The sequence below is a fragment of the Tilletiaria anomala genome (assembly GCF_000711695.1).
Source record: "Tilletiaria anomala UBC 951 chromosome Unknown K437scaffold_161, whole genome shotgun sequence".
NCBI lineage: Eukaryota > Fungi > Basidiomycota > Exobasidiomycetes > Georgefischeriales > Tilletiariaceae > Tilletiaria > Tilletiaria anomala.
Window position 1 is genome coordinate 1 of NW_013546861.1, and position 25,030 is coordinate 25,030.

The 25,030-nt window shown below is 55.2% G+C and overlaps 6 protein-coding genes across 6 annotated transcripts; 2 read left to right on the forward strand and 4 right to left on the reverse strand.

The window, feature by feature from the left end:
* Positions 1 to 361: 361 nt before the first annotated feature.
* On the reverse strand, positions 362 to 3,399 carry K437DRAFT_260050 (zincin). The gene is made up of 5 exons (XM_013384667.1): positions 3,302 to 3,399; positions 1,428 to 3,269; positions 1,335 to 1,400; positions 736 to 1,260; positions 362 to 659 (listed from the first exon to the last, which is right to left on the reverse strand). Exons 1-5 carry the CDS (start codon positions 3,326 to 3,328, stop codon positions 525 to 527), a joined length of 2,595 nt encoding a protein of 864 aa, XP_013240121.1. The 5' UTR covers positions 3,329 to 3,399; the 3' UTR covers positions 362 to 524.
* Positions 3,400 to 3,680: 281 nt separating this feature from the next.
* Positions 3,681 to 6,558, reverse strand: K437DRAFT_260051 (TRM-domain-containing protein). Its single transcript, XM_013384668.1, has 3 exons — positions 5,697 to 6,558; positions 4,841 to 5,627; positions 3,681 to 4,753 (listed from the first exon to the last, which is right to left on the reverse strand). The coding sequence occupies exons 1-3, from the start codon at positions 6,242 to 6,244 to the stop codon at positions 3,755 to 3,757; spliced, it is 2,334 nt and encodes a 777-aa protein (XP_013240122.1). The 5' UTR covers positions 6,245 to 6,558; the 3' UTR covers positions 3,681 to 3,754.
* A 438-nt stretch (positions 6,559 to 6,996) lies between these two features.
* Positions 6,997 to 8,570, forward strand: K437DRAFT_292051 (putative 40s ribosomal protein s21; the record flags this gene model as incomplete). Its single annotated transcript, XM_013384669.1, has 3 exons — positions 6,997 to 7,011; positions 7,722 to 7,938; positions 8,455 to 8,570. 3 exons carry the CDS (start codon positions 6,997 to 6,999, stop codon positions 8,484 to 8,486), a joined length of 264 nt encoding a protein of 87 aa, XP_013240123.1. The 3' UTR covers positions 8,487 to 8,570.
* Positions 8,571 to 9,900: 1,330 nt separating this feature from the next.
* On the forward strand, positions 9,901 to 15,563 carry K437DRAFT_276753 (Pkinase-domain-containing protein). The gene is made up of 4 exons (XM_013384670.1): positions 9,901 to 10,710; positions 10,793 to 14,347; positions 14,408 to 14,899; positions 14,959 to 15,563. The coding sequence occupies exons 1-4, from the start codon at positions 10,221 to 10,223 to the stop codon at positions 15,462 to 15,464; spliced, it is 5,043 nt and encodes a 1,680-aa protein (XP_013240124.1). The 5' UTR covers positions 9,901 to 10,220; the 3' UTR covers positions 15,465 to 15,563.
* A 2,061-nt stretch (positions 15,564 to 17,624) lies between these two features.
* K437DRAFT_296747 (uncharacterized protein) lies at positions 17,625 to 18,371 on the reverse strand. Its single transcript, XM_013384671.1, has 2 exons — positions 18,228 to 18,371; positions 17,625 to 18,142 (listed from the first exon to the last, which is right to left on the reverse strand). The coding sequence occupies exons 1-2, from the start codon at positions 18,351 to 18,353 to the stop codon at positions 17,723 to 17,725; spliced, it is 546 nt and encodes a 181-aa protein (XP_013240125.1). The 5' UTR covers positions 18,354 to 18,371; the 3' UTR covers positions 17,625 to 17,722.
* A 2,672-nt stretch (positions 18,372 to 21,043) lies between these two features.
* Positions 21,044 to 21,952, reverse strand: K437DRAFT_260057 (uncharacterized protein). The gene has a single exon (XM_013384672.1). It carries the CDS (start codon positions 21,879 to 21,881, stop codon positions 21,534 to 21,536), a length of 348 nt encoding a protein of 115 aa, XP_013240126.1. The 5' UTR covers positions 21,882 to 21,952; the 3' UTR covers positions 21,044 to 21,533.
* Positions 21,953 to 25,030: the final 3,078 nt, after the last annotated feature.

A 25,030-nucleotide genomic window follows, 5' to 3' on the forward strand; every position in this document is an offset into this window, starting at 1 on the left:
AGCGAGGACGCTCGCCTGGAGAGCGACGACGATGTAAGAACATCGGCAGGCGTGCGGGGGGACCAGTAGGACGGAGTTCGAATGCCTGAACGCTGCCGGCGAGAAGGGTGACCATCGATGGCGACCTCAGCCAGAGACACTACGGACGCAGGATGGCCCTAGGCGAGCCTCGGGGGCAATGGCGCGATACGCCAGCTCCCCAGCCTGGGAAGGGGCCTGAGCCCAACGCCATTTTCCGGGAAATTTCCGCAGATCACAGGTATAATTCACACATTCCGTGGCTTGCGTATTCCACAGTCTGTGCACCGCCATCGTCCCCATTCTTGAATTAGGGAGGTAAGTCGGGGCATGTGACATTTTGGTGGCACTAAATGTATTCCGAGCAAGCACTGCTAGTCTGATCGCATGCAATACACTGGTTCCAATTTGTGCTCCTGACACTGCTTTCCTTTGGCGCAACGTGAATGGTTACATACTAGCCTCTTCGAGGCGCTGGCGCTGGTCTTCTCGCCGCCTCTGCTATTTCACCAGATCTCGCACCTCTCCGAGTCCGAGCGGGCCATTCGGTCGACACCCGCCTTGCACCCAAACGCAGCCGCGAACGACCGGCTGTTCGACACGGGCCCGATAACGCGGTATTTGGTCGGCGAGTGCTCGTCCTAGTAGTCGATGTAGAAGGTCGGTAATGGAGTCAGAAAGCCATTTCTGGGAAAGGTGTGAAGAAGGAAACCTCACCGTCCTTAAACGCCTTATCCCCTCTTCCGTCCGGATGTTGCGCGCCCACGCGAGGCCGTACGCGATAAAGAAGAGCTGCTCGCGTGTGTACTTAACGCCGGGCAACAGCGCATTGCGAGCCGCGGCCGCATCGCCGCCACTCTGCAGCGAGTGCCACCACGCGCGGAAGCTCTGCTCGATTCCTCCGCCGTCGGCGACATCCTCCCCAATCGAAAGCTTGGCGTTGAGGTGCAGCTGCCCGCCTTTACCGTCCGAGATGGTGTAGTTGCCGTACTGTGCCAACAGGCACTCCTTCCGCTTGTTGAACTCGGCCGTTGTGTCCTTCGACCACCAGTCGCGCAGATACCCGTCCTTGTCGTACAGCCGCCCAGCCGGGTCGAACGCGTGTGACAGCTCATGCCCCGCCGTCGTGCCGAACGCACCGTACTGCATAAAGTCCGGCCACGACATACTAAAGTACGGCGGCTGCAGCAAACCCGCGGGAAAGACGATCTCATTGCCTCCAGGGTTGTAATATGCGTTGACCTGGGTTATATCGGCACAGCAAGCAAAGAGAGTCAGCGTTGGCGGCACAGGAAGGATTGTGGGAGCGCACGCACCTCCGACGTGTACATGTCCCAGCGAGCAGGGTTCAGTACACGGTCCGTGTAGCTCCATTGCCTTCGCTGCAGGCGGACGTTGCTCCGAAGGACATTGCCAAAATAGTCATCCTCGTGCACGTTCAGGTCAGCGTAGAAGTTGAAAATCGCTGACGCATTTGTGGTATTTGGGTACCGGTCCGGGTAGCCCACCTTAACACGAACGGCATCCGCCTTCTCCCGTGCGTACGAGCGCGTCTTTTCGTCAAGCCAGTCGAGCTCGGGAAGCCGGCTCTTGAATGCCTCAACAATGCCCACCACGATGCTCTCTGCTTTCGCCTTTGCCTCGGCACTGAACGCCTCCTGCACAAAGAAGCGGCCCGTCATGAAGCCAAGAGCTTGGTTCAGGCTCGCCAAACACGTCGTCAACCGGTCCTCCTCCGCGTCCGGGTCAACGCCTTTCGCGCGCCGGTCCAGCCTGTCGGCTGGCTTGCGCAAGCTCGCGCCCGGACCGAGGTTCAAGCCGAGAGAGCGAATTGCTGTCCAGAGCAAATATGCTTCCAGCACCTCATCCTGTGTGCGCGAGATGAGGCTGTCGAGCCGCGTCACGAAGGATGGGTCGTTAAGAATGACCACCCGCGGTGGCCTGACGGCCAGAGCCGAAAAGTACGACGGCCACTCGATCGAGCGCATGCTGTAAGAGAGGATTGTCAGGTTCGTCGGGTTGTACGAAGACGAAGGGTCCGCATCTGTGCTCGATGGTGTAATGTTGGCGAGGGATTGCTCGAATTTGACGACCTGGTTTGTGAGATGACGGATCGCCTCCTTGCTTGGCAGCTCCTTCTTGCCTATTTTACCTTCGCCCATGCCCTCACCCTGGGTAAGGATGGTCTGCTTCATCTCCGCGCGAAGCGCAAACAAAGCCTGCTCGATGACGTTGCCGTAAAACTCGAGCTCATCCTTGTCCTCGTAGTACTCGGTGTCGGGCAGGCCCAGTCCACCGGCAAAGAGTGCGGGCGTTCCTAACTGTGGATCCTTGCCATAGTCGCCATCAATTGTCCACTGGAACAAAGCCGGCAAGCCACGAGAGTGCACCCACGCAAGCGTTCGCGTGAAGCGAGCTTGGCGCGAATTGGCACCGCCAGGTGCAGGTGGCAGCGGGCCGGGCTTGTCCGAAGGCAAGTGCGGGCGCGGGGATCGACCAGGCGGGATATTCGGAGGGAGAGGATCACGGTAGGCTTTCTCTCCCTGAAGCACAAGATCAGCTTCATTCGGATTCTCCAGCTGATCTGTCAAGGACGCAAAGAAGGCATGCTTCTTGACCTTCCTGGTGTCCCGTTTGGAGAATAGGAAGGATATCTCTTCCAGGATCTCGAGGAGCGGCTCGTTCCCGTACTTGTCCTGACTCTGCGGGTCCATACAGCTGTTGTAGAAGCCCTTGAGCTTGGTGAGGCTGCGCTCGTCAAAGTCCTTACTGCGAGGCTTGCTCGGCGCCGCCTCGAGCAGCTTTTGCACGACTTTGGCATTGGTCGCAGCGACGTATTGTCCGGCGCCGAAGAGACCCGCATCGGCTGGGATAGGGTGCGATGAAAGCCATCCGTTGACCGCAAATGAGTAAAAGTCGTCGCAAGGGTCAAAGGACTCGTCGATGCCTCGTAGGATATCCGACGCGGTCAGGACGCAGTCCCGCGTAAAGCAAGTTTCGGGAGGGTGATTGTCCACGGGCGGCTCGCTATGGCCTGGTTTATTTGGAGGACTCGGTGTGGGGGAGGGCCAAGGAGACGACCAGGGTGGAGCCGAATGTGCGAGCTTGTGCTGTGCACCCGCGAAGAGTCCAACAAAGACAGACGTGAGGAGGAAGAGGACGAGCGCCAGCAGCAGCAGAGCCTTTTCCAATGGGCGCAGACGCTCAGGCTCGGCGAGTGGCGCGATCGTCTCGTTGAATCCGTGCGAGAGCTGTGCAAAAAAGCCAGCGCTATCAGGCGGACCTCGTGGAACATCCTCGAGGTCGTCATTGGTGATGTTGGGCAGGAGCGCATCACGTTCAGTAGCAGCTTCGTCGACGTCACCGCGGACGCCGTACGCATTGTTCTCTGCAGAGGGGCCCAACGAGGACATCTTGACATGTCCCTTGGTCCTCCCTGCCCTTTTGTGGAGTAAGAGTCTGCTAGTAGACAGCGATGGTGTGCAGAAAATTGGAAAGGTCATATTAAAAGTTAACCAAATGGCAACCACTTTGGCTTTCCCGAGGCGTGAGCCGTCGTTTCGTTCGTGGCCGCGCGCAACTCGCGTCATCATCAACGTTGCACTCCGCAAATTGCCAAAGCCATGCAATCGATCAAGCATAGTTTCACACTCGACTCTGTACTCAGTTAACCTGGTACTTTCAACCCTTCAATTATAATACAACACTCGTGGCAGCGGGGAGCTGAGTCACAGCCTCAGTCGCACTTGGTCTTCTTGCTTGCGTTTGCTAGAGAATCTCCATTCTGCACTCCTTCCGCCGACCGTTTCGCCGCATTTGACGCTTTGCCCTTTGGCGGTGCAACTGTCGTCTTTGCGGCTGTGCCTGGACCCCAATTCGGCAGCGGATTGCTCGGATACCGTACGAGCTTCTCCTTCTTTCTACCCTTTGCCTTATCTTCTCCGGTTGCGTTTGCGTCTTTGTCTGCGCCGTCGCCCCCGCAAGATGCGTACGAAGTGGACTCTAGCTCGGCGGCGAGGATTTTTTGCGCTGCCGGATGTATCGTGTTGATGTCAAAAAAGGTGGTGATCGGCTTGGTATTGAGTCGGAAGGCAGGCGAGGCCGCGTTCATCTTTTGGATGCGCTTCGAGAGCTTGAGCTTGCGAGACCCGTCCACATCTACAGCTGCATTTGAGTCCGCAGCCCCTCCACCACGTTTCCTATTATCCGCATCGCCCTGCGCCTTCTCATACCCCTGGTCAGCACCCATTTCCTCCTTTGCTTCCTCGTTTGCACGACCTGCCTCGGCTATCTGCTGTGCTTTGAGCCAGTTGCGCTGCAGGTCGTACAGTTTCGGACGTGGACAGTCTGTCTTGAGACTTCCAGGCATGCAATGCGAGCGGCTGACCTTGTAGCCTGCATTAAGCAGAGCGTTCACATAGACAGACAGCGGCGGACAGAGCGAGTGAAAAGCGCTAGACAGCCGACTGGGCGTAAAGAAGAACAGCGGACTTGCTGCATCGCTCATCAAAGAGTCTTCTTCTTTGTTGCCATCTGTGCCTTCCGCTACACCGGCATCCGTGCTAGCAGCTGGAGGTGGCGTGTTAGTATTTCCGAGCTCTTGCGCCGCTGTTGAAACCATGCCCCGGATTCGGGGAGCTGTCTTGAACTTGCTCGGGTCTTTTGCCACGATATCCAGGAGGCGATGGCAAAAGCCAGTGTCATGCAAGGGCCCCGTCCAGAGCGGCCCACCCATCTACGGAGAGAGGGGAGAGAAAGAAGTGCAGTGTGAGAATTGAATTATTGCATTGCTGTCTCCCAAAAACCGCTTAATGGAACTCACCAGCCAGCTGCCCCCGCACTCGTCGCATCTGGGGCTGATTGGCGGTCCACCCCCATTGCTATATTTGGTCTGATCTTTGCCATCTTTCGACTTGGGACCGGGTTTACGCCTTCCCATCGGGAGCGTAGCATTGTTACCACAACCCTGACAGCTCCACAACAAGGCGGTCTGCGCGGCAAGTCGCTTTGTCTCGACTTGTGACGTCCAGACGCGCACAAACACGCGGACGTAGAAGTCAATGCTGAGCGAAAGAACAGGTTGGATATAGCGTCCATACCTGGCGGCGGCGGTGCTGATGGCATGCAAGACGAGTCGCAGCGCAATCTCGTGGCTGTACTCGCTGCGCAGTGACATGCCACCGTACAGTGTATATGCTTTTTCGGGATACTGTCCGCCAGCGAGGACAGCGAGGTCAGTGCAGGTAATGCACAGCAAGCCTCCGTCGGCTACAGCTTGCACTGAACTGTCGAGAAACATAGACGCGGAGCCGTATGGATCTACATCGACCACATCGAACTGGGCATGCGCTGGTGTGCGATGCTGGTACATGACTGAGAGGGCGTCACCTTCGTTGATGCGGATGAGTGACGTTGATTCCGCTGCTGATTCCTCAACTGATGCAGTGGGCGAGGTTTTGGTCAGTGAAGCCGCAGCATCATCACCTGCCTTGGCTGCACCAGCCAGTTCGCCTGGCGCGATCGTGTCCTCGCCAGGTGGGAAATTGAGCGTCACGTTGCGTCGCATGGTCTCGATCGCCGGTGCCGACAAATCGTTTGCAAGAATAAATCTTGAAGGATAGTAGAGGCCAAGCTTAGAGTTAGCATAGACGAGACGCTACAAGCAAGAAGAAACTCACCGAATGTTGTCAATTTCCTTGGCATACCTGATGCTTCGCAGGCCCGTGGCAGCGAGCGCCTCTAGAATGGTGAAGCGATACGGCGGTATGTGCGGAGGCTTCACTCGCTTTCCATGATCTGCAGGCTTCGCACTACAGTCCGCAATACTTGCAGCACCCTTCACTTCGGCATCACCCGTCTCCGGCTGTTTGTCCTTCCCATTCTTTGCCTTTCCCTTGCCTTTTGCACGCTTTTTAGCCCAGCCTCTCAATCTCTTCTCCTTGCGCTCAGCATTCATATCCGCCTCCCATGTCCTAATTGCCGCAATGGACAGGTCACGATTAAACTCTTGAACAGGATTAAGGAATGCTGCGGCATCAGGTCCTTGGCCGGGGCTTTCGCCAGGCAGCACCGATGCCGATGAGAATGACGCCATCGCAGAGGTGGACATTGCCGGGAAAACGATTACCGCTGCTCCTTCATGGTAGGCCACCTCGTTGGACGCAATGGTGATGCCGGTGCGTGCAAGCACCTGGGCCGGGGTGAGCAGTTTAGGTGGAGGGGCCATGTTGCGTGCACTTGTGGCTAGATTTCTTGTCCGTGCGCCGCGTAAGAATGTAGAATGCAGAGGGCCTGTCTTGAGCGACTCCCTGGAGACTGAAATGCGATGAAATCGAAAAACGGTGCGCTTGCAATAGCTGTAGAGGGTGACCATCCACGCAGATCACGACATGTGTTCCTCGGAAGCATGCACCTGCGGAGATTCTGGGGTTAGCCCGCTACCTTCCACCATGAACGTCGCCCTTGGCCACGCTTGGAAGCAAAGGCAGAGAACGTGCAGGCCGGCGCGGAATCGTGGGGGATTGCGTCGGCCTTCGTAAGATTGATATTCAAAGAAGCAAGCACTGGGTGCTGCATGCTGCACCGGCCAGCTTGGCTAAGCATAGCTCCATTCCCTTCGCCGTTCTAGTGCCGCTGGGGCGCTGCCGAAGGTTTTAGAGAATCATCGACTCAAAAGTGAATTACGTAAGCAATCTCTCTAAAGGTCAGCAGCGTGCGTTCGAGAAACCTCCACATGGACGGGCGGTGGGCGCAATATTCCCATCCACACCCCCCCACTGCATCTGTGACCGACGAGCGAAGCCTGGCGGTCCTCTAGCAGCAGCAGCACCAAGTGCTGGCCAGCAGGTTGCGCTTCCAGCCTGCTACCGATCCTCGACCATTTTCCCAGTCTTTGGGGAGGGGCCTCTTTCTTCTTCTTGGACATCAGCTTCACCACTTCTTATCTGTCTCACCAACCAAGAAAGGCAAGCAGCAACCATGGAGAACGACAAGGTGAGCAATCGTTGCATACTTTGGCAGCACGGCGGCAGGTCCGATGGTAGAGCGAGCACAAAATATTACTCGCCGCGCAAGGGGTTATCAAGGAACCTTCACTTGCTGTCGAAAACAGCATGCTCTTTTCAAAGGGCGCTGGCACGTGACTGGCAAAGGCGAAGGAAGTGAAGTAGTTGTGAAATGCTAGCCAGGTCTTGGACCTTGGCCGACAGGACCATTTGGCAGAGAGTGGGAAGGGATTCACAGTCGGAGAGCGAGAAAGGACGCTCGGACACGTCTGCTTGTCGGTCAACACATCAGCTGCAAATACAAGGTTTCCGCCACTGCTTCAAGAAGCTCTGTTCAAACACAGGTGGCTTGGATGCAAGCAGGCCATGCGGCGATACAAGAGCTGATGCAAGCGACTGTGACCATTTTGGGCTTGAGTCATGTCTCTTCTCAGCGATTGGGCTCTTTGTGGCAAAGGTCCGTGATGTTGGAACATGTCCAAGAACATGGTCTCGTAGTTCCTTCAATTGCACCACGTGTTGGCCAAGTGATGAAGGAATTGTGGGAAAGGGGTCATTGAAGAGTACAACCTCCCTACCGGACTTCTGCATGGTGTGCAGTGCAGAGCAATTTCAGAGAAAGCTATTCCACCGCTTCCGTACTACCGGTCACTGCTTGAAAGTTCAGAAAACTAACCCAATATCTGCTTGCACAATTAGGGTGATCTCGTCGACCTTTACGTCCCGCGCAAGTGCGCCGCGACCGGCCGTATTATCGAGGCCAAGGATCACGCATCCGTGCAGATCGCCGTCGCCGATGTTGACGCCGAGGGCCGCGCTATTCCAGGGTCCAACACGATTTTTGCGCTCAGCGGCTTTGTCAGGCGGTCCGGCGAGAGCGACGACTCGCTCAACAGGCTTGCGACGCAGGAGGGCTGTGAGTATACTCTCTAGTCGCGCCTTTGTTTCAAGCGGTGGTATACGTGTCAGGGGAATGGTGGCAGCTGGTCAAGTGAAGGACAACGAACGCTGCCGGCAGGTCTGGCGGGGAAGAGAGAAGTGGACAGAAAAGCTGGACCCAAGCCACACAGACGGAAACACACACGCTCCTAGACAGTCTGTCTCCGCCTTCGTTCATCACAGAACGAACCCTCCGTGGCGGAGACAGGATTCAAGCCATTTTTAACAACTTGACGATGAGCGGATAGCAAGTACCTCGGTGCAGCGTCACATTAAGAGCTTGGGCGGTGCTTTCTTTCGTTGCCGCTCGAGTGTCAGAGTGATGGGACATTCATTTCTGCGAAGAAGAAAGAGGGTAGAAAAGCAGGGGAACGAAGCTGGGGGCGCCTCTTGGCTTTGCGCTTCCTTTTGCTCGTAGCGTTCGTCATTGCATTCGAGGGAGGCAGATCACTGACACGCCTTCTGTGCTCTCCCCATGTTAACGCCAACGCAGTGCTCCGCAACGTCTTCAGCTACCAAAAGTAGAGGCACATCTGCGGCGCACTTCGTGGCACTTGTACTATCATCCGCTTGATCGACTGCATGCACAACAGCATCATGTCCTTTGTGATTGTCGGTGCACATGGTACGGGCTGAGAACACCGCACAGGTCATGGATCGAAGCGAGGGAATGAGTTGGTGGCGTAGCGGCAGCGATCTTCGTGCCTTCCCGGGTACTTTCTGTGATTGAGGAATCGCCTTGAACCGCCGACTCGATTGATCGTTGGAGCAAATATACGCTTTAAGGATTGCGAGCGCTCCACCCATTCCACAACTTTGACGTGTTGCAGCATGTACCGCATCGCGCTCACCAAGACATTCATTAGTAGATGAGGAGAGGCATCGAAATCTTGTCTCTGGACGTGTACATACGAGTGCATATGTAGCTGGCTGCTCTGACAGGTTGCTGGCTGACGGTTGAATGGCGTGCGAAAAAGCAGCGCCAAAGGCGACCGCTTCTAGGAGTCACGTTAAAGAGATAGGTTGGGACAGGTGGCCCGGAACCCTGGCAAATAGCGAGTCCCAAGAACCAAAATTCTCACCGAAACCACCTTACATTATTTTTCAGGAATCGGCAGCTCCAAATCGAGCGACGGTAACCCCCAGCAAGGCTCTGAATGACCCCGGATCTGGGGGTTTCTGTGGCCCAGAAAGAAGTTTTAGGCAGTTTTCGGTCTTTATAATCTCCAGAGTGGCTATGCCTGGCGAGCAAGACCCAGTGACTTTCTAGGTCGTCTGAGGGCCCTGGTATGGTCCGGGGAAAGGGTGGCTTGAAGTTACAGGAATTCAGGGGTTTCCGGCAGAGGGTCACAGGGCTTTCCGTAAACTCTAGAGGGCAGTGGGCCACCACGCAGTAAGTCTCGGAGGTACTCAGCCGCGGTTTGTGATAGGAACCAGAAACGAGTCGCGAGCGAAATAGATTCGACTATGCGATCACACCGCTGGACGAAGAGTATAGATTAGATATCCCTTGAACGACACCATCAGGCGAAGAGGAACTAGGATCGAAGGCTTAGGGTTGCGACGAGAACGAGGTTACAAGGCTAGGTGAAGTGACCCGAAGATTTCGCGTGGGGGGGGTTTCAGACTGCGAATCTGGAAAAGTTGACAGTTTAATTGATGAGAATATCTAGGATGCTCGATGAGGTGGACTTGATGAATGAGTGGACTACGGAGAACACCGAGAAAGCTCGGCGACTTTCCAAAGCCAAGGTTCGATGGAATTTGACATCTTGAAACTGCTGCAGTGCCTGGCTGACTACACCCATTGGGCATCCACCGCGGTCTGCTGCCATGCAACCAGTCTGCGGCACAGGGCATCCATATATGATGAGTTAGACTGGGTGCGGTCGTCGACATCTCTATCTCACGGATGCTCTGATTGCCCCGATATGCCGCAGCTGCAGGACCCTGGTCGCCCACGCTTGGATGACGCATCGATAACAGCTTCGAGCTCGCTGGTCTGGTCCTGGTAAGACAGGCGAAGGAGTCAAAGAAAAAAGCCCTTCCCCTCGACCAGCATCGAGGGCTTTTGTTGCTGTGGCGCGTAATCTCGTGACCTCCGTCCGATCCTGGCAGCAGGCACCTGGTCAGGGTTTCGCAGGCGATCAGCAGCGCATACGCACTCGTTGTCGCGCCACTCAGCTCTTCGGCTGACGTTCGATCTCGCTTCTGCAGCAAAATCAAGCCAGCGGAGGCCGACCGGCTTGGCCAACCACGATGGCAGCCACAACGCTCAACCCGCCAAACTTGAACGTGGAAACGACCTCTACATCCCAACGGCCAGAGCCGTCCCCTTCTTCATCAGCTGCCTCGTCTGTGATATCCCCATCTTCACGCGACACGTCTCCCTATCTTGGTGCCATTGGGCTCAATCTCGGTGTACCCAGCCATCCGCCCGGGAACCTGGAAAAGGGCTCGCATACCTTGCTGCAACCCCCCACATCCTCTGCTTGCACCTCATCCGCTGGGTCTCGACAACAACATCCGTATCGCCATCAGCAGCACCACAACGGAGGGCAGTCGGCATATAGCGGCGGGGGCTCATTTGGACAGGGTGGCATGGGCATCGGTGGCGGAGGCAGCGGTAGCGGTGGAATAAGTGCAATGCCCTATGGCGTACCACCGAACAGCAGCGCCAGCAGTATGAGTGTCGGGAGCGTGGGCAGTGGGTTTACCAGTGCAGGTTCGGGGCCCGTCATGGACGAAAGTGAGTTTCCTGCTTTTGTGGGGGAGGTGCCGAGCGAGCCTGGGCTGAACGCTCACGTTTGTTACTATGTTCGTCGCAAAAGTCAAACGATGGTCCTCTGCGAATGTAGCACAATGGCTCACCAGCCTGTCGCTCTCGTCATACATTGGCACCTTTAGCTCCAACGATATCACTGGGCGCGTCCTGCTCGATGTCGACAATGCGGCGCTGAAAGAGATGGGCATCACCTCGGTTGGCGATCGATTACGCATCGCAAACGCTATCAAGGGGCTCAAGCGCAAGTGCGCAGAAGATGCTGTCTTGCGCAGGTTTAGCGTCGCCAGCTCCGTCACGAGCACCAGCAGCGCCAGCACGCATAACACGTCGGGCACGCCTGGCCGAAGTGGCCAGCCGATCCCGGTGCCGTTTGACTTTCGCAATAGGAGCGGAAGCGTGATGAGTGGCAACGGCATCCCAAGCGCCGGCTCTACCTCCTCCTCTTCCTTCAGCAGCTCCTTCTCTTCTACTGCATCGAGCAATGCAAGCGCGATGGGCAGCCATCTCGTGCTTGGGCCGGGCGGTCTGGGTGGTACAGGCGCAGGCGGTCCGCTCAGTTCGGCCAGCTCAACCGGTTCAGGTATGACCAGTTTCTTGCATCAGCTGCAGCAGCACCAGACGCAGGCCCAGCAGGATAAGCGCTCGCAGACGTCGAGGAGCCAAAGGCAGGGAAGCCAGGAGGAAGTTGATGGAGAGATGGAAGTGCTGGATAACCTTCATGATCATTCGCATCCGTTGCCTCATGAGGCACCAACGCAGACTTCTGCTAAGGACGACAAAAGCGCCCTGCCTACCAGCAGCATCAGCGGTCCACAGTGCGTTGGCGTTCCCGCCGGCTCAACCTCAATCAGCAGCTTTGGTACTTCCATGGGTTCTCGCCGGCTAGCACAGACGCGGCCTCCACCGTTGCACCTTGCAAAATCGGCGGCCAATGCTCCGACGTTGAATGCAACCAGTCAGCAGGCCGCCGCTGCTGCTGCCGCTGCCGCCACAAAGCTGCGAGAGCGTGAACAGCGAGACAGAGAGCGAGAACAGCAGCACATGAACATTGGCCGACTCAGTCCGACAGCTGCGCCTGGCACGCGTCCCCTGATCGTCAGCTCTGGAAGGAATGGCCTCTCCCTCGCGCGAAGCCCGGGTCTGCAGCAGCATCCTTACGCAAACCTACAGCAATCACAACAGCAGAAACAGCAGCAACATCGCAAAGTTGCATCTGCAGGGGACGTGACTTCGAGTGCGGCGACCAACGCCATCATGTTCAATAAATCTGGGCCGAGGGCGCAAGTACAACGAGGCGATGCAGTATCGCGGCCGGGTACGTCGACGGGGCAGTATGGTGGTGGAAATGGCGGCACATGCAATGGGATGGAAGGGAACACCAACGGGCCGCGTCCCAACACGTCATCAGGGGTCGTGGGCGGCGCTCACCCGATGAGCATGCGTACTGGTGGGAATGATCGATCCAGCGGACGAGACAATGTAAGCCCGACGAGCGGCAGCTTTGGTAATCGGCCCACTACATCAGGCAGCAGCAGCATGAATGTAGCTGGCCTGGCTCTCCCACCCATCACGGAGAGTATGTTACCCCTTACACCGGGCAGCGGCAATGATCTAGGCTATTCTGTCGGTCGCGGTCCATTCCAGCAGCATCAGCAACAACAATCACAACAGCACCAGCAACAACATCAGCATCAGCATCAGCATCAGCAACAGCAACAGCACCAGCAACAGCACCAGCAACAGCACCAGCACCAGCAACAGCACCAGCAACAGCAACAGCACCAGCGACAGCACCAGCAACAGCAACAGCAACAGCAACAGCAACAGCAACAGCAACAGCAACAGCAACAGCAACAGCAGTCTTCACAGCACCAGCGTGACTTCCGCAGCAACGACCGGCCCACCACACCAGGGACGCCGTACGAAACGAGCATGGCGATGCAACAGGCGCAGTATGTGGGGCAGCAAGGGCGTTACGGCGAGAGCCTCACGTCACCTCTGTCTCTGGAGGATGTCAAGCGACGCACGATGAAGTTCATCGGCGATGACGGGGCGACGCGCATGATCAACATCAATGATTGCCGTGATGCATGGGAAGTGCTGGCGCGTGTGCTTAAGAAGTTTGGCAAGTCTGCTGGAGGAAACAGCTACACACGGACGTACTTTGATTCGCAATTGTCCCCTATGGACACAGAGTTCATCGCCGATGGAAACATCTGGCGCATCTCAGCTACCAGCTCGAACGGGGAGACCAAGCTGTTGGACGACGACGAGCTGCTGGCCATTTGCCAGTCACCACAGGTGCACGATCCTCTTCGCGAGCGGGGACTCAGACTCGTGCGCATTAATGGAATCCTAGATGCAGGCGAAACAAACGACGCAGCCTCCACAATGTCCAGGCGTCCTTTCAAGGCCAGCAGGAACAAGCTTGAGGCATTTTTCGGCGAGCGCGTGCCCCCCAGCGGAGGGTACGGAGTATCGCCGAAGAGCGCTAGCATTCTGGAGGAAGACGCGACTGCTGAAGACTCAGTCACCACGGCCGGAAAGCGAATCCATCGCGCCAGCACGGCCAACATTCTTCATGCCCTCAGCGGCTCAAGCAGCCCCGGGCCCGTTGCCGGCCCTCGGCCGCCGTTACCAAAGAAGGATGGTCGGCCTATTGGGCCCGGTATTCCATTGCCACGACGCGCACGAAACTTCTTTGGCCAGCGGCCGCCTTCGGAGCTGATTTCATCGCATCTGCAAGATTACTTTCCCGCGACGGAGAAACGCGTTTTGGAGCGCACGGCTCGCCGTTCCATCTACGGCAAATCGGTGTATCGCTCCGGGTCAACCCGGTCGCGACGCGATAGCACGTGGACGTTCACCGCTGATCCGGACGCTCCTCCAATACCAGGCAAGGAAGAAGAACCTGAGATGCCGATCATTCATATTGACGCCAGAAGCGCTCAGAATGCACAGATCGATACCCCTCCTACGCTACCACCCGTAGTCAGGCGCAGCTCGCTCGACGATTGGTCTGCAAACTTGCATGAATTGGGCTCGCCTAATCCCGACCTGCCCTCTGGGCCCACATCGCGCAATGCTCCTTCGACCTTGCCACGCCCGCCTTCGATACGAAGGCATTCTGGCGAAAGCGTGCGAAGTCGACGAAGCATGGCTAGCTCCCGGTTGCGCGACAAGGACAAGAGTGACACTGCAAGCTTGCTTACAGTCGATGAGATCACACAAGAGGTCGAGAACCGAGACAGTGTGCACAGCTCGCGTCCGGGCAGCATTCGCCGCCCAAGCCCTCGAAGTAGCATGCTCGCTATCACGGACGAAGAGGACACGGATGATGGCGAGGGCATGTTGTCCCCGAACGTTGCTGAGCGCCGTAGCATCTTTAGCGCTTATGATGTCGCATCTTCGAGTCTCTCGACTGCACCAACAGAGAGTGGAGCTTCTTCGGGCCTTCCACCGATTCAAGGCTCTCCACGAACAGCGGGTACAGAATTGCGCAGCGACCTGGTCGAAAGCGGAGATGAGGATGACGATCTGGACTTTGAGGAGGAATTGACCGAGTCCGGGGATGAGGACGAAGACGAGGACTTTGAAGAACGTGAGTCATGCCATGCATCTTTGGTCGAACTCAACTAATCACTATTGCACCCCTTAATAGCTGGAAAAGAGCGTATTAAGTGGATCAAAGGCGCGCTCATTGGCGCTGGTTCCTTTGGCAATGTGTATCTGGGTATGAACCAGCGGACGGGCATCATCATGGCCGTCAAACAGGTAGAGCTGCCAACTGGAGAGTCACATAGTGACAAGCGCAAGAAGGACATGCTGGAGGCGCTGGAACGGGAGATCGAACTGCTCAAGACGTTGCAACATCCCAACATTGTCCAGTACCTCGACTCGTACGCGGATGAGACGCATCTCAACATTTTCCTCGAATACGTCCCAGGGGGCTCTGTCGCGGCTCTTCTCAACAATTATGGTGCCCTCCAAGAGGGACTTGTCCGAAAATTCACCAAGCAGATTCTCGAAGGCCTCAGCTTTTTGCATGCGAAGGACATCGTGCACCGGGACATCAAAGGCGCCAACATTCTCGTCGACACTGCATCAAAAGTCAAGATTTCAGACTTTGGCATCAGCAAGAAGGTGGAAAGCAGTGAGTCCGATTTTGTTGGAGATCCCGTCCGCACGTGTGCTGATGTTTTTGAATTTTAGACCTGCTTGTCACTGGTGGCGGCCATCGCGCTTCATTGCAAGGTAGTGTGTTCTGGATGGCGCCCGAGGTGGTCAAGCAAACATCGTACACACGCAAGGCGGACATCTGGAGTTTGGGCTGTCTGGTGGTAGAGATGATTAGCGGTACGCATCCATGGGCTAACCTCAATCAGATGCAAGCGCTCTTCAAGATTGGCTCCTCTGCCAAGCCGACATTACCGGATCAGATCTCGGCACAAGCAGTTGACTTTTTGAACAAAACATTCGAGGTCAACTTCAACCTTCGCCCGGATGCAGATGAGCTACTTCAGCATCCTTTCATCACGGCTGATTTTGTTGAGGAAGGCACCACTGGTGGCTTGCCAGGCGCAAATCTCAGTGGTACCACTTTGGGGTCTGGCACGCACTCTTCCGCGACGGGAGGTGGAAAAGGTAGAAGCAAAGGAGCAGGCAGAAAGGTCAAGGGCGGGGCTGAAGGCGCACCCCCTCCTCCGAGTAAGAGTTGATTGTTTTTTTAGTGTATGTCTGGTCTCGCTGCAACTTTGTATGCCTCGCATTTCATTTTTGGTCGCTCGACCGACCGGCTAGCATTGGATCATAAACGTGGAGCCCAAGGTTGCGCCAAGTGCAATGTTGACTTTCACCCTGAAACCAGATTTGGGTCTGCATGCAGTCACGCTCGCTGTGGCGTAGTTAGCTATGCAGAAAGTAGAGGTAGTCCTGCTGAAAACGGACTCATACCGAATACCGGATTCGGAGGCTTCTGCGCTGGCTTCGGAAGAGGCAGTTGACGCAATAGTTGGGTTGTTTCTGAGAAGGGATTCTGCGAGGCTCTCAGCCTGATCCGTGAGCGCTGCAAGAGGTTCGACGATGCGTTCGGTCTACGCGGCATTATTCTTTGCGGCAGCATTTGCCTACACGAAGCCGCCGGAAAAGGAGTTGCGCGCGAAAGGAAAGCGGACGATGCATCGGGACCGATGGCTCCACTTTCCTTTGAGATGATGAAGGCGACTCCGGCGTATCCAGACTGCGCCTCCGAGGTGGCACTCGACTTTGGTTAGGTGCGTTGCAAGGATGGAAGAGGCGGTCAATCTCTTGGTATTCACCGCAGGGAGATGACGGAGGCTCGTCAAGAGGAGAAAATCCGCTCATGAGATCTGCAGAGCTAACATCGGATGAATCCTGGCGAGCAACATAGAACAGGGCAGGGGTGACTTTGAAATAACAGCCGGTTTGGCTCGAGACCAAGGCGGTGAGAGTAAGAGCGAAGAGCAGCGTGTTCTTCGTGGGTTACATGGTGTAAGCGCATGGGGAAGGGAGCAAACGGGGGAGAAAGGCGGGAAAGACTCTTGTTCAAGGAACGGTCAGCAGGGAACAGGGAGGTATATCAAAGAGATCGAGTGCTTCAGTGAGCATCACGAGTATAGCCAGTGTGTATACATCCTTCGGCAGCCCTCAGCTGGACGTATAAATCTTGCCCACGCTCGACAGGACTGCATTCACATTGGCGTACGCGTCAACTGCACCAGCTTCGACCTTTGAGCATGTCAGCGTTCTCGTTAGCGCCTGCGATAACTCGAATTAGTGTAAATCCACGTGCAGAGATCAGTGACACTGATCAGTCCGAGTCGCCGGATCGCTGTCCTGTGTCATTTTATCGCTTAGGAGCTGGAAACGGACACGGAGCGGTGAGGGGCGCAACACCCATGTCATCATCAGGTGCTCATTCGAACGTATTTAGGCATGCCGCGCGCCTACTGGTTGATGTCATGCAAGCACGCACTCCGAGCGAATCAAGACGGCGGCACCTCATTCCATTTCTTGCTTGATAGGACAAAGAGGACCCAGCGCCGCACTTGGCGCACACCGCAATGACAGAGCTGAAGAAACGAACGAATAGGAAACACGCGTTTTTCTTTACGATTGGCTTCGAGAGAAACACAGAAATATGAATATTGCGGAACCATCGCGAGGTCTCAATTGTGGTGCAATTTCCATCAAAATAGTTGACAGTGAGGATAGGAGCAGTATCGGCACTATGGATTGACGATCGCCATGTCAAAGGGAGCGAAGCGGCTGCTGAAAGGCCAAAGCTAATAAATTGGTCCTGGTGCGCTGGGGCCCAAAGAGGGAAAATGTGTATGATGACAGAGCTAATGGCCAAGCTTTCTTTTCAAATGTAGAGGACTGCGCCAAAATGTGGTATTGGTGAACAACGGTACTGGTCGCCGATCGCTATGAAGATGTCCTCTGCGGCTAGTAGCAAATGGGTGCAGCCCAGCGCTTGGGGGATAAGGCCGTTAGCTCGAAGAGTTCTATGGTTCGAGTCGTGCTTTCGCATTTCGGCCGCCACCATGCTCCTGTAACGAGCAACGCATTGTCCACAGTGACAAAAACTTGGAACTCAATCCTTCCCACACGCGAGGCGGAGCACCTGCTAGACTTGCTGAATGCCATCGCCGTCGCCGTTTGCACACTTTCCCTTTCGTCGATATAGACCAGACAAATGCGACCTGCAGTGAGCCTTTGCACTTCAGCTCAAAGAAGGGGGGGGGGGGTTAACGACGAGAAGCCGGTAGGCGAGCCCAGCTCCGTGACATGTAAGCGTTGATGCGTTGCAGGTATTCTTCAGCTCGCACGCCTCTTACCGTTGACGCCGATGATCTGCATGGAGGAAGTTATATATCCCGTGACAAGAGTACAAATGGAGGAGACCTCAAAAACACGTGGGTGGCCAAATGCATCTCACAAGGCACCGCTACGCTCAAGCGAGCATGGCGACGGCGGCAGCAACGGCGGCGGCACCAGCGAGGCCAGTGGCGACGACACTAGCACCGGCGGCGGCAGCGCCATTCTTGCTGCCTTTCGAATTTCCACTGGCCTGGGCGGCGGATGCGCTGCTCGATGCTGCCGAAATGGCGGACAAGGCGGAAGGGTTGGCGCTCAGGAGCGAGCCCGCGGCACTCTCGATCTGCGGCGCGAGCGTGGCGAGGTTTCCGAGGATGCTCTCTGCCTTGGCCGGGTCGGTCGGTGCGGCGGCGCTCGCGGATGAGAGTAGCCCAGACATCGAGCTAAAAATGGCGGCAAACGACGCCGACTGCGACGCCGGCAGCTCGCCGCCGAGCTGCGAGAAGACCGACGCGCCTTGCAACAGTGCCGACTGTGCTTGAGAAATTGCGGTCGACTATGGGACCAGGTGAAAGCGGTCAGTGCGTCCCCCCGGCTACGTTGAGTGTGCGAAGCAATGCGCAACAGATGGAGCTACTCACGATGGCGCCAGACTCATCGGCCTGGCGGGCAATGGCGAGCGGGGCGGGCGTCGCCTGAGGAAGAACCGCCGGGTTGGCCGACACGAGGGCCGCGAGGGCGAGGCCGAAGGCGAGGGTGACCTTCATGGTTGCAGAGCGTGAAGGTTATGAGGGTGTAGAAAAGAAGAGCGATGGGTGGGGCGGGTGGGAGTGGGCGATGTCACGGTCCCCATGGCTGTGCCACAAGCATAGGCCAGCTTTTATACCCTTCAGCTGAGTTCTGGCAGCGGGTGTATCTGTGTGAGTGGCGGGCAAAGGGGGTGGCAATGCAGCTGCAATCGCATGCATGGCATCATTTCCACACACTCTCCACTGCCCAGATTCCAGGTTCCAGATTCCAGAACCATTTCCACTTCATCGAAAAAAGTTGTGGCGCTATTCCACGTGTTGTTGGCTTACACCCCGCACTGCATCAGTTTCTTCGAGACACCGTGCACACCCCCGCCAGGAACAGCGGACAGGCGACGGGACTCGCAAAATTAAACTGACCCGTGACTCTGCCTTACTTCCCTTTTGACAATGCAGACGATCCGTGTCCTGTTTGGCTGTGTGTATAGTGTGGATCCGATCGGCGCGGTACACATGTACACAGGCGACAGGCAACGCCGCATCCAGTGGTAAAAGAATACAAACCGCCTTGTCTCGTGTGGCATTCTTGACCTCCACTGCTGTGCCATGTCGCAGAGTGAGTTCCACATCATTGCGTGATTCGCGTCACATGGAGATTGCTAAGCGACGAGCTTGCGAGGCGCTTTAAGGGGCATGGGAAGGTGACGCGCTGATGATGACTGGATATGTAGTCACAAACGTTGGTCGAACTATGTTGAAGCTGGAGTGCTGTCGAAAGACGAAACAGAGAGTCGGCTGCATGTATGTACTCGTATACATAGTACGCAGTAGGTTGGAGCCTGTTGAAGCCGGCCGTGCGAGCTCAGATGGACAGATCCACAAGACGTCCTAGCAAGTCTTTCAGATTCCATTCAACCGCATTTCCATCTTTTGGAAACTCGGAGCAGCAATAGCATGTAGGAACTTGAACCAAAAATTGGCGAGTTTGTATGTACAACCTCTAAAGCCTGGATCATGGGCGCAGCCTGGCAGAGTCTGGCGCAACAGGTCGTTCCCCGACAGCCGGTGGCAACGCCGAACGCTTCTCTTAGCACGGCGGTGACAGGCTTCACTCATCGCAGACTCCTGGTGGAGCCTGTATCACAAGTTTGTAGATGTGCTTTACATAGTCTCGGCACTGGCTCCCTATGAGCTTTGCGCAGATGGCAGACGAGTTTCCACTGTCCACGCCCCACTGGCTTCCACGCTCCGCAGGTCGCAAAGAAGAGATGCTAATTGTTCGATGTAACGAGACCACCATGGCCAAGCCGTGAGGGTGAAGCTACTACATCGATGGCTGATGACTGGACCACAAATGGCCCATCTTTCCTCAGGCTCTCGTTTGGTTGATGGGGCGAGAGATTGGTGAAAGACGCAGCAGCGTTACCGAGTCGGGCGCGCAAGCCGCAAAACAACCCGGTTTCGCTGAGTGTTGTTCGGCCGGATCAGTTTCGGTGAGCGGCCTCTACGTATGCTGGCTCTCTTGTGTTCGTGATGTTTAAGGCCATTGGGAATTTCTATTTGAGATTGGATTTCTTTTTGTCATTGTCTAACTGGAAGTAGCGCTCAGGTGGATTCTCATGATGTCCCAACCTGTGGACGAGTATGCAATGGATCCACGGAGCAGCACACGGGCAGCACGTTGGAAGCTTCAGGAAAGTGCACGGTGTGAATTAAGCGGTGCGCAGCACAACACATGCTGGCAGTCTGAGCACAGTGATCAGCGCTGGCGATCAGCAGTTGAGCAACCAGAGGAGAACATGAACTTTTACTCGCTACCGTGGCAATCGATGCTCGAGGGACCCAATGGCTAATGAAGCATATCGCTTGCTCAAGCTTGTATGAACACATAAAAGCTGAACGCTCCCATCAGCATAAGCCGTCAGCTGAGATGTTCGACAGCCCTAGAGATCAACCAAGTTCAAAGATCCTCACAAGTTGATTCATCCTCGCAAATCATTCACTGAACAAGATTCTTCCAAAGAGAACCCGGCAAAGACTTGGTCGACCTTCCAAATTCGTGCTCACAGCCCACGCGTACTGGGGGGCCATTGTTTGCGAGTTGGTCATAGTCGTCAGCCAGTTCATCGACATCCGACATGACTATACTTGCCTTCTTTACCGCAACTCGTCACGGTAGAACCCTCAAATCGCCCATCGCCTCCTTCCCTACGATCGCCTCACTGGTTCCGAGCAGGTGTGGTGCTTGAGAGGCATTACAACGTGAACCTTCGCGATCGGCAAGCAATTCGATGCGCTCCGGCGCTTTCTCGCGCATCCTCCCTGCCTGGTGTCTTCGTTTCGGCTGAGTTGGTGCTGAGTGTTGGCGACTTTCCGTACGGCACGTCCCCAAGCCTTGCCATCTTTTCCAGAGCTATCTTTTCTGGCAGCAACAGGCGTGGAAATCATCGCCATTTAGGAACACCTTGTTGTGCCAAAGCGAGGGATTAACGCTCTGGGTGTGTTTCTTAAGCCAATTGAGCGGGCGGGCGATCTGCTTCCGGGAATCGAGCTTGTTACGTGGGATGCGTACACGGCAGATGGCATAACGACTGAGAGGAACGATTGGGTCCGTTGCGCCTAGTTCCAGATGGATTCTGCAGATCTGAAGTTCAAAACGCGCCCCGCAGCGCGGTAGATGCAGTCAAAGAGGACAGATGGTGCTTATGCGATGATAAAGCAATCGTAGACAATCATGTGCAAGAAGTTCTACATCTTGATGAGCTTATTCGGCAATTCCCAGCTCGCCTGAAACCTGATTGATATCGTCTGTGCTGTGCCACGCATGCACTCCTATTCATTAACAACACAGGGCTTCACACATAGGCAGTAATTACGTTACGTCACGCCACTTTCTGAGAGGCAGGAGAGACTTCGGGTGTCGCATATCGGTCCAGAGTCAAGTGGCTGTATGTGCAGCTTTGCCTCTTCGAGGTCGTTGCTGCGTCACTCAACTATCGGAGCGACGTTGTCGACACCCGCAGCTCTTAGCCCTGCCCCGACGCCCCCTCGATCCTTCAAAGGTGACTCCTGACTCATCTTAAATATCTCCTCAAGCCCTTCTACTTTTATGCGCACCCCAATGATGGCCTTCCCCATTTGACTGATGTAGGCGGCTGGTGCGTCTTCGACCTGCCAAATGCTTTGAAACACTCGCGGTCATTGCTGCTGGTGCAAGCGCCCCTCGTGGTCGTCTGTCAAATCGTTCACCTGTTTGGGTACAAATGTTGGTGATTCGTCGACGAATAGCTGCCCCGTCACTTGCGCAGCGGCGTAGTTCCAGGTTGGTACGGCCTTGCCAGTGCTGGGCTTTGAAAACGTGTAGTACTGCAGAGAAATGTACGATTGACTGGTATGCATGAAAAGCATAGATACTTGCTGAGCGGGAACACTCCCGTCTTTAGAAGCTTTCGACGCTTCCAGGAGCGCCTTGGCGTGAGGATTGGCACAGGTTAAGTGCCCTTCGAGCCAGGCCAAATTGTTGCCGTCGTTTTCATCACTCGCCATTCTCCACTCCGCGGTCGTTCAATGGGATAAAAATCATACCTGCACATATCAATTCTTGTGGATCAGGATGAGATTGAGAGAACAATCACATCGAAATCCAACGGTCCACACAAAATCCACCTAAGAGTGGTATAGCCGGAGGATCGGAGATTCTCTGTGGTTGGCTGACCACCATTCACTCATTGGCAGATTGCTGGCAGAACAAGGTCACAAACATCCAATAGAAAGGCCCAGCTGGTCCCCGAAAGAGTGACAGCTGGCAGATCGTCAGTCATCTTCCGGCGACAATATCCAGACGACCATTACTACCTGAGTTAACCACTTTACCACATAAACTGGGTTGCTCACTCCGTCGCAAATCAAATGAAACTGACCGTCGACGGACAAGACTTCAAGGTGTCCTTTAATTCAAACCAGAGTACTCATTAGTTGGAAAAAGGTCTACACAACTCGACCATCATTCATAGCCTCTATAACCGCAGTAGATGCATTGATTCCTGCAATCCATGTCCCCTTAAGACTGCTACGCAGATGAGTCGCATGGGTACTTCCACGTGAGCAACTAGATCAGATCCAAGCTAGCCCTCGCTACAAATCAGCTCGCTGGCCTGCAACTAACCAGATCCGCGCCTCTCTCAGGCCCCAGATTTTTTTCTCCACTCCACTTCCTTCAGCTTCTCTAAATAGCCGTGGTTGGTGTCATGCGTGGACGTGCCACTGCAAAGGCTACATGTATCAGCCTCTGCCCGAAGAAACGGCGGCAAGTTTATACAAACCCACAGGTCGATGCAGTCGTTTTGAGAGCAGAGGCAGTGGACTATGCGTGAAATAAAGGGAAGAAGGGCGCGAATGAACCGCGTACAAATGGTGGGCACGAGCTACGCAAGCTCACTCACCGAAAAAAGGCAGTTGATCTTGCACGTTGCACTTTGCGTGCTGCTTGTTCCTTCTACGAATTACATACGACCAAATACCTCGGCTTTGAAGAATCAATGGAGGCCCGTCATATCGTCACATGTGGCCTTGAAATGTGGTCCACCCAGCATTGTTTCTTTCTTCTCGACGAGATCTGGCCACGAATCCGTCTGTCTCCAGGATCCCCATGGATAGCGGAGGAATCTTTGCTGGCCTGCTCTCGTTGAACGTGTTGATATTGTTGCAAAATGAAGTGAGCCAGGCACGTACATAGACCAGCGTAAAGGTTACAGAGGGCCTGTGATGCGCAGACGGCATAGGACCCACGTGCGCGGCGTGTGCTCCTTGACATCATCACCTGCTGGAAACTTGTGTGTGCTGTACTGTTGCAAAGTTCGGACATCGAAGCCGCCCCTTGAATGTATGAGAGTGTGCCCTGGGCCCTGGGCTTGCCTCCCGCTTTACCACCATGTGTATCGTTGAAAGCTGTGATGCTCCGGCATAGGGAGTTCTCGACGCTTGGATACTGCCCGCAACTTCAGAAGATACGGTGTACATAGGTCCTAGCGCACGAGATTATGCAGGTGATAGTGTCGAAAATTTTGTGAGGGCGGATCAAAACGATGTTGGTGCGAGGTTTAGATGACTTCCATGTTGCGTACAACGAGCGCTAACTCTTTCTATGAATTTGTGCGAATTGCCCAGGGATCGTAGATGCGATGGGATCCTTCAGCATATCCAGCGCATAATGAAAGTCCTGGTCAGCAGCCATCGGTCATCAGTTTGAAGCCAGCATCGGCACAAAGTAGTACGTGAAAGGCACGAAAGATACGAGAAGTCAGTGATCGGTGGCTCCGCCGTATATGGCAAATGACAGTAAATGCGTCCTGTTGTCTGTCATCCGATGGATGCATCGTTGGACACATATTGTCAGGGAGGCGAGCAGCAGTAAATCCGATATCTGATATCCGGGAAGCTGATGGCATCTGGTGTCTGGCATGCAGGACGCCTGGCATCGGGGCCTCCGTGATTTGTGGATTGGGATGAACAAAGAAGCTTTACTGGGTCGAGGTGGCCGACAGTGACGCAGCTGCACTGCTTTAGCGCCTTGTTTTTCAGATTAGATTGGTCTCATCGAACCAGCCGGATTCTGTCAAGCCTGCAGGTATGTAGCAGAAACGAATTCATCCGCCGTCCATTGTTGGACATTCAGCGTTCCATAAGCAACTCTGGTTGCGTTAGGTCTCGGGGGTTGAGAGATATAGATGCGTCAGTGCAGCAGTGATTAAACAAGACACACGGATGTGTGTCATGGAGCCTGTCTATCCCCGCCGCTAGTTGGGAGCCCTGGACTGTTGGCGAGGTGTGATGCTTCAGATGGTTGACGCTGTCAATACGCGGCTCGACGAGGCCGTGAGATTGCAAGCGCAAGTCCGGGCGCACGAGAGCAGCAGGTGGTGGATATATCGGGCGCAGGTGGAGCCTGCGAGCCTAACTGCAAAGAGTCCAAGGGCGTGTCACGCGTGACCAGGCGACGGAGGAGGGGGCGTGCACAGATTGCACGATAATGACGAAACCCTGAAAGCAACTGATACTGAGGCCGGCCAGCAGGGTGGAAGATGCCAAGCCCTGGATAGCTTCAATCCTGGAGGAAATCCAACGGACTCTCCGAGCTCCGGCTCGAGCATGGAGACGTGGGTAAGTACGAGCATGTCGTCCCTCGCAAGCCCACCGGTGAGTGGAGTTGTGCCACGTGACCCCCTTTGGTTCTACCCCGGTGTGAAGTACTGAAGAGCCATTTGCAGAGCGGCAGTGTGTCTTTATGGGTAAGACACATGCTGGCCGCTGGGGAACGTCTGTGCGAGCTGAGGTGTGGAATGGAACTCGCCAGTGGTATCATGATAGCGATGCTTTTTGGGGCCATGAGGATGCAACTCCTCAATATGGGATGGTTTTCTTTGCAGAGATTCGTTTGGCTGGTGACTTCGACAGCTTGGTTCTGGTCTCACGTACGTATACAAATGTCATTATTTTGAAGGGCGCAAGAACGAAGCGCGGCCCGAAAGAGCCATGCGACGTTTTCATTTACGGCTCTGGGCGTCAGCACCGGCACATATGGAAAGGCAATGCACAAAAGGTTGCCATTGGTTCCATTGATTGTTCGCGCCAGCTGTACCAACTCTTGCATATTTTCTTCTCCATTCACACACTCGCTATAAATCATTCGTTAGGGC